A 17,128-nucleotide genomic window follows, 5' to 3' on the forward strand; every position below is an offset into this window, starting at 1 on the left:
GCGCTACTAGGGTAGGGGTAATGAAGTGGCTGGTAAGTGGGCGCCACTAGGGTAGGGGTAATGAAGTGGCTGGTAAGTGGGTGCCACTAGGGTAGGGGTAATGAAGTGGCTGGTAAGTGAGCGCCACTAGGGTAGGGGTAATGAAGTGGCTGGTAAGTGAGCGCTACTAGGGTAGGGGTAATGAAGTGGCTGGTAAGTGAGCGCTACTAGGGTAGGGGTAATGAAGTGGCTGGTAAGTGGGCGCCACTAGGGTAGGGGTAATGAAGTGGCTGGTAAGTGGGCGCTACTAGGGTAGGGGTAATGAAGTGGCTGGTAAGTGGGCGCTACTAGGGTAGGGGTAATGAAGTGGCTGGTAAGTGGGCGCTACTAGGGTAGGAGTAATGAAGTGGCTGGTAAGTGGGCGCCACTAGGGTAGGGGTATGGAAGTGGCTGGTAAGTGGGCGCCACTAGGGTAGGGGTAATGAAGTGGCTGGTAAGTGTGCGCCACTAGGGTAGGGGTAATGAAGTGGCTGGTAAGTGGGCGCCACTAGGGTAGGGGTAATGAAGTGGCTGGTAAGTGGGCGCTACTAGGGTTGGGGTAATGAAGTGGCTGGTAAGTGGGCGCCACTAGGGTAGGGGTAATGAAGTGGCTGGTAAGTGGGCGCTACTAGGGTAGGGGTAATGAATGGCTGGTAAGTGGGCGCCACTAGGGTAGGGGTATGGAAGTGGCTGGTAAGTGGGCGCTACTAGGGTAGGGGTAATGAAGTGGCTGGTAAGTGGGCGCCACTAGGGTAGGGGTAATGAAGTGGCTGGTAAGTGTGCGCTACTAGGGTAGGGGTAATGAAGTGGCTGGTAAGTGGGCGCTACTAGGGTAGGTTAATGAAGTGGCTGGTAAGTGGGCGCTACTAGGGTAGGGGGTAATGAAGTGGCTGGTAAGTGGGCGCTACTAGGGTAGGGGTAATGAAGTGGCTGGTAAGTGGGCGCTACTAGGGTAGGGTTAATGAAGTGGCTGGTAAGTGGGCGCTACTAGGGTAGGGTTAATGAAGTGGCTGGTAAGTGGGCGCTACTAGGGTAGGGGTAATGAAGTGGCTGGTAAGTGGGCGCTACTAGGGTAGGGGTAATGAAGTGGCTGGTAAGTGGGCGCTACTAGGGTTGGGGTAATGAAGTGGCTGGTAAGTGGGCGCTACTAGGGTAGGGGTAATGAAGTGGCTGGTAAGTGTGCGCTACTAGGGTAGGGGTAATGAAGGGGCTGGTAAGTGGGCGCTACTAGGGTAGGGGTAATGAAGTGGCTGGTAAGTGGGCGCTACTAGGGTTGGGGTAATGAAGTGGCTGGTAAGTGGGCGCTACTAGGGTAGGGGTAATGAAGGGGCTGGTAAGTGGGCGCTACTAGGGTAGGGGTAATGAAGTGGCTGGTAAGTGGGCGCTACTAGGGTAGGGGTAATGAAGTGGCTGGTAAGTGGGCGCCACTAGGGTTGGGGTAATGAAGTGGCTGGTAAGTGGGCGCTACTAGGGTAGGGGTAATGAAGTGGCTGGTAAGTGGGCGCTACTAGGGTAGGGGTAATGAAGTGGCTGGTAAGTGGGCGCCACTAGGGTTGGGGTAATGAAGTGGCTGGTAAGTGGGCGCTACTAGGGTAGGGGTAATGAAGTGGCTGGTAAGTGGGCATGGCGGCGTTACCTGGGGAGACTCTGCACCCGTCTGTTTCTCCTCGATCTTCTGTTTCAGTGTATAGAGCACCAGTTCCACAACCCCAGGCGAGCACTGAATGATCTTACGGATCACATCGTCCGGAACAGAAAAGTTGATTTTGCCGAGAACTTTCCTAAGAACAAGAGAACATTTGGGTGACTCAGAGAAGGTGGCAGCCTGGTGGGATACTGCTAGATCTATACTAATGTCACCGTCATACATAGAGAAGTACAAGGCGGCACATACTGGCTCTGCATAGGCTAATAAGGGGGGGGGGGTCTCCAATTGCCCGGAAACCTCCTTCTGTGACCATAACAACATTTAGAATGATTGTAGAAGCGCTGTAGCCACAACATTCAGTATAAAAGGATGCCCAGCGGCCACGGCTTCTCCTATGTGTATAGATCTGACAAAGGGCAGCTGCAAGCAGGAAGAGACAGGAGTCTTTACATGAGGTGGGGAATGTGTGTTTAGAAAGCTTCCTTCTGCCAATGGGGCCAAGTCAGAGGTGCAACAAGATAAAGATATCCAGTGCTGGCTTCTCTGCTGCACTGCTGTGTCCGAAGGTGCAGCATCGGATAATGAATCCAAGGGACCACCGGACAGTTGCCATGCTTCAGCACAGCCAGGAAATGGGGTCAGCAAAATCACACAGCTGGCCAGTAAAGATGCACCGGAGGATGTGTCCACAGGGGTGTGGCTGAGGCACAGGAGGGGTGCGGCTGATGCACAGGAGGGGTGCGGCTGAGGCACAGGAGGGGTGCAGCTGAGTCACAGGAGGGGTGCGGCTGAGTCACAGGAGGGGTGCGGCTGAGTCACAGGAGGGGTGCGGCTGAGGCACAGGAGGGGTGCGGCTGAGGCACAGGAGGGGTGCGGCTGAGGCACAGGAGGGGTGCGGCTGAGGCACAGGAGCGGGCAGATATCTCTGTATCCGACCCCTTATCTTACAGTGATTATATGCAGGAGACAGCTCCACGGCTGATGCGACCCATCATTGCGTCACCTGGTGACAGACCTGAGACACACGGTCACAAGAATAACTATTATTAGCTGAGTTACGGACACTCACAGCCCCTTCCTCAGACCGCCCACTGGTTCCACATCAGGCAAACTAGGACAAGCTCCAATGCAGAATAAGCCCCAATGATGGGACATGTGCAGAGGTTGTGCAACGTTATACATACATACATACATATATATACACACACACACACACACACATATATATATATGTGTGTAGACCACACAGCAACTTAAATGCGCGGCCTTACCAGTCTTAATCTACCCTCAAATTCAAAAGGGCCCCGTCTGATGATTTCCGTGCAGTCGCTCAGGTCCTGCACATCTCCCGCATGTGTGGCCTTCAGAGCAATTACAGAAGCATCCCTGTGACTCCACCCAGACCCCGCCCCTCCTGCCATCTTCACTCTGGAAGCTGCCGTGACTCCACCCAGACCCCGCCCTCCTGCCATCTTCACTCTGGAAGCTGCCGTGGCTCCACCCAGACCCCGCCCCTCCTGCCATCTTCACTCTGTGGAACAGTCACTGGCATTTGGGGGGGGGGGCATTATATTGCCAACGTTTATTTGTTTGGGGGGGGGGAGCACTGGCCCCCAATGTTTTTAATATTCTCCATCAGCCTGGTGCCCACCGCCCTGGGGTACCGGGGACAGACTCGGGCTTCAGCCCGGGCCAGTGGCATCCTGGAGGGGGGGGGGGCTTTATTGGGGGGCCCCACTCCCCCAGGGACCGGGCCTGTGGCTTATCAGCCACAGAAGTAGTACTTTGTCCCTGGGGTGTAACATTACCATGATGGGTATGTGTCTGGTGCTGGTTTCCAAAATACGGGAGACCCCTATTCCTTTTGACCCCCGTATTTTGGGAACCAGGAACGGTCCAAGAAAATATTCCCCTTAAGTCGCCTAAACACTTTCTGCAAGAGATTCTCTCATGCTGAATCTCTGGCACAAATCTCTCAGTGTGTAGGGCCAACCCCTCGGTGTTCCAGCAGGCATGCACACAGCCCAGAGTCAGAGAGCAAAGCTACATCAGCCAAGGGCCAATGGTGGAGTCTGGGGAATCCTGTGCACTATTACTGCATGCAGTGATACCTCAGTCCTTGTACACCAGCGGGCGGGACAATAGCAGCATAAATAATCATATACACACAGCTGCAACTGAGAGGGATGAGGATGGGATAGCGGGAAGGACGGGGGTACTCACCGGTTCAGTACGGTCCAGTTACTGACTTCTGCTGGGTGAGAACGAGGATGGGACAGGGATAGAGGGAAGGACGGGGGTACTCACCGGTTCAGTACGGTCCAGTTACTGACTTCTGCTGGGCGAGAACGAGGATGGGACAGGGATAGCGGGAAGGACGGGGGTACTCACCAGTTCAGTACGGTCCAGTTACTGACTTCTGCTGGGTGAGAACGGGGATGGGACAGGGATAGAGGGAAGGACGGGGGTACTCACCGGTTCAGTACGGTCCAGTTACTGACTTCTGCTGGGTGAGAACGAGGGTGGGACAGGGATAGAGGGAAGGACGGGGGAACTCACCGGTTCAGTACGGTCCAGTTACTGACTTCTGCTGGGCGAGAACGAGGATGGGACAGGGATAGAGGGAAGGACGGGGGTACTCACCGGTTCAGTACGGTCCAGTTACTGACTTCTGCTGGGTGAGAACGGGGATGGGACAGGGATAGAGGGAAGGACGGGGGGTACTCACCGGTTCAGTACGGTCCAGTTACTGACTTCTGCTGGGTGAGAACGAGGATGGGACAGGGATAGAGGGAAGGACGGGGGTACTCACCGGTTCAGTACGGTCCAGTTACTGACTTCTGCTGGGCGAGAACGAGGATGGGACAGGGATAGAGGGAAGGACGGGGGTACTCACCGGTTCAGTACGGTCCAGTTACTGACTTCTGCTGGGCGAGAACGAGGATGGGACAGGGATAGAGGGAAGGACGGGGGTACTCACCGGTTCAGTACGGTCCAGTTACTGACTTCTGCTGGGTGAGAACGAGGATGGGACAGGGATAGAGGGAAGGACGGGGGTACTCACCGGTTCAGTACGGTCCAGTTACTGACTTCTGCTGGGTGAGAACGAGGATGGGACAGGGATAGAGGGAAGGACGGGGGTACTCACCGGTTCAGTACGGTCCAGTTACTGACTTCTGCTGGGCGAGAACGGTGATGGGACAGGGATAGAGGGAAGGACGGGGGAACTCACCGGTTCAGTACGGTCCAGTTACTGACTTCTGCTGGGCGAGAACGGGGATGGGACAGGGATAGAGGGAAGGACGGGGTACACACCGGTTCAGTACGGTCCAGTTACTGACTTCTGCTGGGCGAGAACGGTGATGGGACAGGGATAGAGGGAAGGACGGGGGAACTCACCGGTTCAGTACGGTCCAGTTACTGACTTCTGCTGGGTGAGAACGAGGATGGGACAGGGATAGAGGGAAGGACGGGGGTACTCACCGGTTCAGTACGGTCCAGTTACTGACTTCTGCTGGGTGAGAACGAGGATGGGACAGGGATAGAGGGAAGGATGGGGTACTCACCGGTTCAGTACGGTCCAGTTACTGACTTCTGCTGGGTGAGAACGAGGATGGGACAGGGATAGAGGGTAGGACGGGGAACTCACCGGTTCAGTACGGTCCAGTTACTGACTTCTGCTGGGTGAGAACGAGGGTGGGACAGGGATAGAGGGAAGGACGGGGGAACTCACCGGTTCAGTACGGTCCAGTTACTGACTTCTGCTGGGCGAGAACGAGGATGGGACAGGGATAGAGGGAAGGACGGGGGAACTCACCGGTTCAGTACGGTCCAGTTACTGACTTCTGCTGGGCGAGAACGGTGATGGGACAGGGATAGAGGGAAGGACGGGGGAACTCACCGGTTCAGTACGGTCCAGTAACTGACTTCTGCTGGGCGAGAACGGGGATGGGACAGGGATAGCGGGAAGGACGGGGGTACTCACCGGTTCAGTACGGTCCAGTAACTGACTTCTGCTGGGCGAGAACGGGCATGGGACAGGGATAGAGGGAAGGACGGGGGAACTCACCGGTTCAGTACGGTCCAGTTACTGACTTCTGCTGGGCGAGAACGAGGATGGGACAGGGATAGAGGGAAGGACGGGGTACTCACCGGTTCAGTACGGTCCAGTTACTGACTTCTGCTGGGTGAGAACGAGGATGGGACAGGGATAGAGGGAAGGACGGGGGTACTCACCGGTTCAGTACGGTCCAATTACTGACTTCTGCTGGGTGAGAACGGGGATGGGACAGGGATAGAGGGAAGGACGGGGGAACTCACCGGTTCAGTACGGTCCAGTTACTGACTTCTGCTGGGCGAGAACGGTGATGGGACAGGGATAGAGGGAAGGACGGGGGTACTCACCGGTTCAGTACGGTCCAGTTACTGACTTCTGCTGGGCGAGAACGAGGATGGGACAGGAATAGAGGGAAGGACGGGGGTACTCACCGGTTCAGTACGGTCCAGTTACTGACTTCTGCTGGGCGAGAACGAGGATGGGACAGGGATAGCGGGAAGGACGGGGGTACTCACCGGTTCAGTACGGTCCAGTTACTGACTTCTGCTGGGTGAGAACGAGGATGGGACAGGGATAGAGGGAAGGACGGGGTACTCACCGGTTCAGTATGGTCCAGTTACTGACTTCTGCTGGGCGAGAACGAGGATGGGACAGGGATAGAGGGAAGGACGGGGGGAACTCACCGGTTCAGTACGGTCCAGTTACTGACTTCTGCTGGGTGAGAACGAGGATGGGACAGGGATAGAGGGAAGGACGGGATACTCACCGGTTCAGTACGGTCCAGTTGCTGACTTCTGCTGGGTGAGAACGAGGATGGGACAGGGATAGAGGGAAGGACGGGGGGAACTCACCGGTTCAGTACGGTCCAGTTACTGACTTCTGCTGGGTGAGAACGAGGATGGGACAGGGATAGAGGGAAGGACGGGGGTACTCACCGGTTCAGTACGGTCCAGTTACTGACTTCTGCTGGGTGAGAACGAGGATGGGACAGGGATAGAGGGAAGGACGGGATACTCACCGGTTCAGTACGGTCCAGTTACTGACTTCTGCTTGGTGAGAACGAGGATGGGACAGGGATAGCGGGAAGGACGGGGGGAACTCACCGGTTCAGTACGGTCCAGTTACTGACTTCTGCTGGGTGAGAACGAGGATGGGACAGGGATAGAGGGAAGGACGGGGGTACTCACCGGTTCAGTATGGTCCAGTTACTGAACTTCTGCTGGGTGGAATTGGCTGGAACGTAGTTGTGCATCTCCACAAGTTTTGGGTAATGAAATTTGACAAGTTCGGCAGTCAGCACTGGAAGAACAGAGAAAGGGCAGATTGTTAGAAGTCCCCATACACTTGTCTGCCTTGTCCTAAGAACAAGTCAGACCAAATATCCCCAGAGCTCCCCAGGTGGCTCACATACGATCTGGCACTTGATGTGCCATTTTTATCACATGTAATACTCCAGGGGAGCCGAAGACGGGAAGCAGTAGACTGACGCCACCAGCTGCAGAACAGGAAGAGTTCCTCTTGGCATACCTCCCAACTGTCACGATTTTAGAGGGACAGTCCCGATTTTCGGGTCCTGTCCCGCTGTCCCACCCGCGGCAGGCATTGTCCCGCTGCGGGGGGTGGCAGTTGGTAGACCCCCCAATCTAGTAGAATAGACGCTGTGCGCATGCGCACAGCGTCTATTCTCGTATGAAAATGAGGTTGCGGCAAATTAGCATAAGCCGCGCCCTCATTTGCATACGCCCCACCCCTTTTTCGGGCGCTCGCACGGGCGAGTGTCCCTATTTCTTCTACTGAGAAGTTGGGAGGTATGCTCTTGGGAACGTCGCTTCCCCTCTCATGGATCAGACGCGACACAATGTGCCTCTGATGGCTGCACATACGATTTATTGTATGTGCAGCCTGTCCAACCGCTGACCCTGATGTGATATGCACGGGACCAGGCATCAGATTGGATGTCAGACACATCCAATTTGGGCCTGATCTGTCAGGCACAAATCAGACAAGTGTATGGGCACCGTTAGCTCACATTTAATCATAATTTTTTGGTCCCCATATCAACAATTTCCTTGGGGGACCCTCCCCGAATACTTCTAGAGCCGTGGTCTCCAACCTTTTTTGGGGCATGAGCTACTAGAGAAAAAATAAACCGACTGAAGGGCTACTAAAATAAAAAAGAAATCTGCATAATAAATCGAAAAATCCCCTTTACACATTATGCCACATACCGCAATGCCCCAGACACAATGGGGGAAATTTACCAATATGAAAAACCTAGTTTTTCTTATTGGTATTTCCCCTACGGCTGCATACGACTGTTTCAGTCGTATGCAAAGTCGTGTTCCGGAGGGGAAATTACAAAGCAGTCAGATACGACTGCTTTGTAACCCTCCGATGGTGTAATGATTCGTATTAGCCGCACATATATACGGCCGCTAATACAAATTATTTGTAGCAGTCTGCACGGATCAGTCAGATCCGTGCAGGCTGCAGTGTGTAAAAAAAAATAGAAAAATAAATAAATAAAAAAAAAAAATCGGCGTGGGGTCCCCCCCACAGCTGTAACCAGCACCAGGCTGACGGAGCCTGGAGCCGGTAATTAAAAATCAGGGAACCCGACAAATAGGGGTTCCCCGATTTTTAACAACCAGCCCCAGGCTCCAGGTCCGGGGCTGGTTCCCAAAATACGGGGGACAAAATGACTAGGGGTCCCCCGTATTTCAAGAACCAGTCCCAGGCACAACCAGCCAGCAGGATAATGTCACAGCCGGGGGGAGACTTATGATATAAGGTCCCGCGGCCAAAACATTAACCCCCTGACCGGTCAGCCTGGCCAGGGGCCCTGGGGGAGTGGGGACCCCCCCAATGAAGGGGTCCCCCCCCTCCAGGACTTACCTGACCAGGCTGAAGCCTGGTACTGTCCCTGATGCCCCTGGGCGGTGGGCATCGGGCTGATTATGGTGTAAAAAATAGATTAAACTATTGTTTTTTACTGTGGCACTACAAGTGCCAGCAAGCCTCCCCAGCAAGCTGGGACTTGGAGAACCACAAGTCCCAGCCTGCTGGGCATTAAAGGGCCCGCTGGGTCTTGTAGTGCCACAGTATTAAAAATAGTAAAATAAGGGGGCGTGGCCTGACCGGGAAGCTGACAGGCTGCTCCTTTATACAGCTCCCGCTGCTTGTCTAATTTAGAGGCTGTGGATTCACTTTTCTTCAGCCTCCTGTTGGCGAACCACTCTCCCCCAGCCAGGAGAAGCCTAGCGCTGTGAGCAGCAGAGTCGGTGAGCGGACTGCGGCCTAGCGCAGCACAGAAGCCGGGGACTAAATTTGGAGGCAGGGATTCAGGCTCCACGGCGAGCGCGCCGCTGGAGTTCACCTCTGTGGCACCCAAGTGACCCCAGGAGAACCAGCAGCACTCTCCCCCACCAGTGGAGACCCCCCTGGACGCCCACAGACCTACTGTGCACCAGAAGAGAGGCTCTGAAGAGGTGAGAGGCACAGAGCTGTCTGGAGCTGTGTGTCCGGCGGCCATCTTGGGTGGGGAAGATCTACTGCTCACTCTGAGCAATCACTCAGCACAACTTGTCTTGCTGACCTGAGGGGGGATTGGGGAGCAGGGGGAACCCCACAGTGTACTCTTGGGGCCGGGATCTATACAGACCCGCTGGGGGACTGGACACACTACCCGTTGGAGGCTACAAGCAGTGGATCGCAGGGCAGAGGTAGGGGCACCAGGCTGGTCCAGTGCCCACTGCCTTACCACAAGCTACCCAGGGCACTGGGGGTGCCTAATTAGCCCAAGTACATTCACCTCATATCATACCCCTTAAGAATAAAGCTACCCAATATAAGCCCCGTGGGAAAAGCATTCCCTCTACCAAAGCAGCCCCCACACTTGTGTCCCATAGGAGAAAATCCCTGCTACAATAGTAACCAGATAATTTGGTTTGATGGAGACAGAATTGTACTTCCATCACAATTCTATGTAAAATCACAGCCTCATCCCCTTTACAGGTGCCAGAGTATTGCTGCTGCTTTCCAATTCTAATATGCTACTGCCGCCTAGAGGCCTCTCACAGCTATACCATTTGATTTAGCACTTTCAAACCCCACATCTAGGGTATTGCAAAGTGGTCCCCCAAATCGGCCTCAGGCCCTATGTGAGCAGCGTCACTTCAATGCTATTTTAATCTCTCCCTATGCTTGTTCACCCGGAGCCTCTACAGATTAATATTAGCTCATTGCCTGTACTTCAATCCTACCAACATGTCTAAACAACAAAACAAAATAAAAAAAAAACGCTCAACAGGGCATAATGCAACATCTCTCCCGTACTGCTTCTGGCCAATCGCCAGAATCCTCCCCAAACTCATCGGTGAATCCCATACCCTCTGACGCCTCCTTTGCCACTAAAAATGACATCCAGGCGATGATGATGGAGCTAAGTACAACTCTCACTAACAATTTCCAACAATTGTTTGCGGACCTAAGAAAAGACTTATCTTCACTCTCCACCCGCACAACTGCCTTGGAGTCCAAAACGGAATCCCATACCAAGGATCTGCAAATTTTCACCCAAGACGTCAACTATCTATACCGTGAGGTGGAAATATTGCGCGATAAAAACGAGGATCTCGAGAACAGAGAGAGACGATGCAATCTCCGCATCCGCAACATTCCGGAATCCGTCACTCCCAGAGACCTCGAATCCTATTTGACTCGACTATTCTGCAAACTGGTCCCCGCTCTGGGAGATCAACCCCTACACATTGAACGGGCACACAGAGCGCTGCGCCCGAAACCTAAAGATGGGGAACCTCCTCGAGATGTCGTGATAAAGTTCCTTTCTTTTAAAACCAATGTAGATCAATGCCTCAAATCTTATTCGAGGATTCCCAGCTACAGATCTTCCAAGACCTTGCCCCCTCCACCATCATAAAGAGGAGAGAATTGAGGGACACCACCAAAACTCTCCGCGACAATGGATACAAATGGGGGTTTCCATTTCGACTGATAGTCAACGTTAATGGCCACCAAGTCTCCGTAAGGGACCCCAAGGAAGGGAAAGACCTGCTTCACAAGCTTAAACTTTCAGAGGTCAACAACTCCAGCAGCCCCTCACGCTCCTGAAGTGGGTCGTCACAAAATCTCCAGGAACAGCCGTAATGTATCGTATGATTTTGTCCCATTCTCTCCCTTTTTTGTTTGTATTTTTTGCAACCTTTTGTAACGTCGTTCACCCCCGATGCTTAAGGTTCCCTATAAGACTGACTGGTTGACCCCCACTCACCCCCCAAGGACATCCCACTTGGTGGGTGAACTTTGGTAGGGAAGAATCTATATTATCCCAAATATTCCCTATATTCGCGTGGTATACAAACCACACCCTGTTGGTACTTTTACCACACGTTTTCATGTTTACAATTGTTATTATGACCGCACTTTGGTAATTCTGCTAAGATTTTGTTGTTTTGCTAAATGTTTAAATGATATGTTAGCCATCTCAGAGCTGGCAATTACAGGCTATATTACAAAATGGCTTCGGGTGGACGGGCTGGGAACTGTCTCCGCTCGCGCCACCCCCCCCCCCCCTCTTGTTATCAGGGACTTGCGTTAGTGTAGGGATTCTCATCCCTGCCCTCTCAGATTTTTTGATTACAATTCACAGTTTTAAGCACTCCCATTTAGTGGGCCCTTTAGGTTTGCTTCTTGTGTCAAGCTCACCTACCCTCTCCCTCCTCCCCTGGGTCCCACTCCAGGTGAACCGTGGGTTCTCAACTGAGGGCCTTCAAGGTTCACACCTTTTTCTGACCCCCCCCCCCTTTTTTTTTCTCTTTATATTTCTTCTCTTACCTTCCCTTACCCCCCTCCTTTTTCTGCCCCTGTCATCTAACCTAACTCTTAGCTAATAGCTTTTTGCATAGTAGAAGGCCAGCGATTTACATCTCTCCATCATGCCCATCAACGTGATTTCTCAAAATGTTAAGGGGCTAAACACACCCCACAAAAGATCTCTTCTGTTCCGTATGCTTAACTCACTGCGGGGGGACATTGCATTTATACAAGAAACACATTTCAAGCATAACACACACCCCTCGCTAGTTTCTAGACGTTTTCCCACAGTGATATACTCCTCCCATTCTATCAAAAAGAATGGAGTAGCAATAATGTTTCGCTCCACAACCCCATTACAGATTATTTCTACTAAAAAAGATAGAGAAGGTCACTACATTATTCTGGTCTGCAGGGTAGGTCCTCAACTGATGACCCTGGTAAACCTTTATGCACCTAATTCTGGACAGGGGATTTTTTTTCGTAAACTTTTTCTAGAAATTCAAAACATTCGCCAAGGCGCACTTTTGGTAGGAGGCGACTTCAACTCAGTTATCTCGCTAGGCCTAGATAAGAGTAGCCCCCTGAACCCGCACCAACACGGCCATCTCCCGGGCAATCTCAGGAAACACATGTCCGAGGCTGGTCTCTTCGACACCTGGCGAGCCCACTACCCGACCTCAAAGGACTACACTTTCTTTTCGAATCCCCACGGAACATACTCGCGCATAGACATGATTATGGGATGTAGTAATATACTGCAGTCGCTGACAAAAGTGGACATTCTCCCTAATGTTTGGTCAGACCACTCAAGCGTACTAGCCACTATAGACTTATTAGGCACTCAAGGAGGCCGTCACAACTGGAGACTGAATGAAACTCTCCTCCGTATACCCCAATTTAAAGAACAAATCACTACCCAAATACAGGACTACTTTCAAACTAACGTCACGGACGATGTTCCCCTGCCTACAATATGGGAGGCCCATAAGGCGGTGATCAGAGGAGCTGTAATCAAATATGCCACACATAGAAAAAAACTTCAAAATGAAAGGGTCTCCTCTCTTACCTCTCAACTCTCCCATTTGGAACATATACACAAACAATCTCACTCCCCCTCCGTGCTGACACAGATCCAAGGGATCAGGGGGGAACTACAATCTATTTTAGCGGAACGCACTGAAAAATCCCTTAGACATCTAAACCAAAGATTTTATGAAAAAAGTAATAAATCAGACTCACTCCTGGCAGCTAAACTCAGAGCACAAAGAGCCTCCCAGACTATTTCCGCAATGCCCAACAAGTCCTTAGCTATGACCCAGGTCACATAAATGACTCCTTCTATAATTACTACAAGTCCCTCTACAATCTGAGAGATCAGGTTGCCGGCCCCTCTCTACCATCAGCTATAGCACAGGAATATCTCGACTCATGTCACCTCCCCACACTATCGGACTCAGCCATTAACTTACTAAATTCCCCTATATCACCTGAAGACGTAAATACTGCGTTGAAGTCGCAGAAACCGTCAAAGGCTCCAGGTCCCGACGGGTTCCCTATGTCTTACTACAAGACATTTTCAGGATTATTGGTCCCAAGGTTGGCCGAGGTTTTTAATAAAATTATGGCAGGGGAGAGGTTTCATGCCGAGTCAATGAAGTCTGCTATCATTGTACTGCCAAAATCAGGCAAAGATCCCACATGCTGCACGAGCTATAGGCCGATATCCCTCATCAATGCAGACCTGAAGCTTTCCGCAAAAGTATTGGCCACAAGATTAAGTGTATACCTTACCTCACTGATTGATGCAGATCAGGTAGGATTTGTTCCCACGAGACAGGCACTGGACAACACGAGACGGGCCATCAACCTGATCTCACACATCAATAAGACCAAAACCCCGGCGATCCTGTTCTCACTAGACGCAGAGAAGGCCTTTGACCGCCTCTCTTAGCCTTTTATGTTTCAGACACTGAAAACTTACGGCTTTTGTGGGGGCTTCTTGTCAGCCATACAAGCTTTGTACCATAGTCCAAAAGCTGTGGTTACCACCAATGGTGTAATTTCCCGGCCCTTCGGTCTGGGAAATGGCACCCGGCAGGGGTGCCCATTGTCCCCTTTACTGTACGCCCTTAGTATCGAACCCTTGGCAGCCCACATCAGGAAGAACCAGGATATACAGGGGATTACGGTTCGGGGCTCCCAATATAAAATATCGTTATTTGCAGATGATGTCCTGTTAACACTGTCTTCTCCACTGACTTCACTCCCAAACCTTCAGGCTGAACTCTCACTATACGATAGCCTCTCAGATCACAAAGTAAATAACTCAAAATCGGAAGCATTAGCATTTCACCTTCCCAACACCACCACGGAATTATTAGAGTCAAACTTTAATTACATTTGGCGCCCCCAATCTATAAAGTACTTGGGTGTACAGATAACAAAACACTTTGACCAATTATTTAAAGCCAACTACGAACCTCTTCTATGCTCCATTAAAAAAGATCTAGCAACCTGGTCCCCTTTATTTATATCTTGGACAGGCCGGATAAATTCGATTAAAATGAACATCTTACCCCGATTATTATACCTATTTCAAACGATCCCCATAGTGGTCCCTACTTCTTATCTTTGTACAATTCAGTCTTTATGTGGCAAATTTGTATGGTCAAACAAACCCCCTAGATTAAACAGATCCTGCCTAGCGAAATCTTCTTCCAATGGCGGACTGGGCCTCCCTATATTTGAACGCTACTTTCAGGCTACGCAATTGGGCCATGTTGTAGCTTGGCACACACAGGCGGGGGTCAGGAAATGGGTATCTTTAGAGAGCGAACTAATTAACTACCATTCAGTTTGTTTCCTCCCCTGGCTACCGCCGAAATTGAGACCAGCCTCAGTACTGGAAACCCCTTGTGTCCACTCTGTGTTAAGAACGTGGGACTACCTAAACAAAAAACTCCAACTGGCACCATATCCCTCCCCTCTCACCCCTCTCTGGCGACACCCAGACTTTCCTTTGGGATGTATGTCTCCTTACTCACAACCCTGGATCTCAGCAGGTATCACTCGTCTATCGCACATTTCAGGGGAATTCGCCCCTCAAAACTATAAAGCACTATGTGAGAAATATGATAGTCAGCGTCTCAGACACTTTGACTACCTCCAGATTTCCAGCTTTGTAAAGTCTCTATACAAATCAACTAAGCCCAGATCCCCACTTCCCATTGAACGTTTCTGTATTTACAGTCCAGACCGCAGGGGAGCAATCTCATATCTATACTCCCTGTTGGCAGACAAACCCCCGGCTAAAGAACCTTTTGAGGTAGCTTGGGAAAGGGATTTGGGCGTTGCTTTGGAGGAGGAGGAGTGGTCAGAAATAAAAACACTAATAGCAAAATCTTCAATAAACTCGAATCTCAAGGAAAATGCCTTTAAGGTATACACTAGGTGGTACATGGTTCCCACAGTAATACACCGTATTTTCCCTTCTAGCTCCAGCCAGTGCTGGCGGAACTGTGGATCTCAGGGTACGTTCATCCGGGTTGGGATCATTTGGCCTATTGCATTATGGTAGAAAGTCATTAGGTCGAATCCATTAGGTCGACATGCTAAAAGGTCGACATGACTCTAGGTCGACATGGGAAAAGGTCGACATGATTCTAGGTCGAAAGGTCATTAGTTCGACAGGTCATTAGTTCGACAAGGTCATTAGTTCGACATTGTCTATGTCGACATTCACAAGGTCGACATGGTGTTTTTCACTGTTTTTTTACCTGAATGTCAACACAGTCGACATGGACACAGTTTAAAGTGCACTGCATCCCCTCGCATCGCTCGCTGCGCTCGCTATGCGTCGGGCACGGTGCCTCGCTACGCTCGGCACACTATTTTATTCTCCCACCACGCCCTAGTGGATGGTAGGGCATGAAATACCGCCTGTCGGCACATGTTGGCTCAAAAAACAGTGAAAAACTCCATGTCGACCTTGTGAATGTCGACATAGACAATGTCGAACTAATGACCTTGTCGAACTAATGACCTGTCGAACTAATGACCTTTCGACCTAGAATCATGTCGACCTTTTCCCATGTCGACCTAGAGTCATGTCGACCTTTTAGCATGTCGACCTAATGGATTCGACCTAATGACTTTCTACCATAATGCAATAGGCCAAATGACCGCATCCCCTGCATCCACATATGGTGGGATTGCCCCCAGATTAGCTCCTACTGGGATGACATTTTTTCTCTTCTAGGAAAGATATTGGTTTCCCCGACCCCAAAAAATCCCTTGTCGGCTCTACTTTGCAGACCAGTTGCAGGGACCTCAAACTCTAAAAGCAAGCTATGTGGCCATGTACTCAACTCCGCCAGATTGCTGATCGCGGCAAACTGGAAACAGCCAACTGCCCCTTCCATTCAGGCCGTTATCAACAAGGTCTGGTTTGCAGCTTCCATGGAGTATATCACTGCGCTGCTACATGACTCAGTGGGGAAATACAGATCAATTTGGTCTCCCTGGTATGTATATTACCAGAGGCAACTCCCCGGGTAAATGCGATCACTATCTCTTGCCTGATGCTCTGAAAGATTTAACTCTTGAACAGTTGATACACTCTCATGTGCAAGGTTAGATGACCCCCCCCCTCTCTTTTATTTCTTTCTTTATTTTTTATTTTTTTCCGTCCCCTCCCCCCCCCCCATTGCCCTTTTCTATTTTTATTTTTATTTGTGTTTCCCCAATGCAATTATTTTGCTGTTTGTTCGCTGCATTAACAAAAAAAAAAAAAAGACAGTGGTACTCTTAACGGTATATTTTATTTATATGCATTATACCATGTTGTTTGTTTACACCGAATTGTCTGTAAATGCATTGTCCAGATATCAGTCTCATTTAAATGTACTGTTTGCCACTGTAAAAATAAAGAGTTTAAAAAAAAAAAAATTGTAAAATAAAACACACTGACACACACTTAAAATAAAACTTTAATACATACAAAGCCCACACATACTAATACTTACCTATCTTCTTTCCGTAGGTAGCCCTGGTCCTGTGTCGTCTTCTGATCCTGTGTCGTCTTCTGGTCCATGTCAACGTCGCTGTCCATGTCGGCGATGGCGTCCCCGTCCGGATCCGACGAATTCCATGTGGAAGCTGTGGAAGGAAACCATACTCACCTGTCCCAGCGCAACGTAGTCCAGGTAAGTGTCTTGGCAAAAAAACAAACCGAACACCCGAAACCAGCCGGACAGCAGAGAGCCGCACGGTACTCTGTGTACATCGTGCGGCTCCGCCTCCCGAATGCCGCTATTGGCCGCCTTGCATCCTAGCGGCCAATCAGGAGCCGCTAGGCCGCAAGGCGGCCAATAGCGGCATTCGGGAGGCGGAGCCGCACGATGTAAACAAACACCGTGCGGCTCCCTCAGTCCGGTCTGGTTTCGGGGTGTCGGTTTGTTTTTTTGCCAAGACACTTACCTGGACTACGTCGCACTGGGACAGGTGGGTATGGTTTCCTTCCACAGCTTCCACATGGATTTCGTCGGATCCGGACGCCATCGCCGACAGCG

At 51.0% G+C, this 17,128-nt stretch overlaps 1 protein-coding gene across 1 annotated transcript in view; it reads right to left on the reverse strand.

Moving 5' to 3' along the window:
• SPEF1 (sperm flagellar and cilia associated 1) overlaps positions 1-17,128 on the reverse strand; it is a 101,299-nt gene that overhangs the window by 52,349 nt on the left and 31,822 nt on the right. Inside the window, exons 2-3 of the mRNA XM_083158440.1 lie at positions 6,911-7,022; positions 1,655-1,799 (exon numbers count right to left, since the gene is read on the reverse strand). Of these exons, the coding sequence (XP_083014566.1) occupies positions 1,655-1,799; positions 6,911-7,022 (257 nt within the window). The remainder of the gene's footprint in view (positions 1-1,654; positions 1,800-6,910; positions 7,023-17,128) is intronic.

The sequence above is a fragment of the Crinia signifera genome, chromosome 1 (genome assembly GCF_055691185.1).
Source record: "Crinia signifera chromosome 1, ASM5569118v1, whole genome shotgun sequence".
Classification (NCBI taxonomy): domain Eukaryota; kingdom Metazoa; phylum Chordata; class Amphibia; order Anura; family Myobatrachidae; genus Crinia; species Crinia signifera.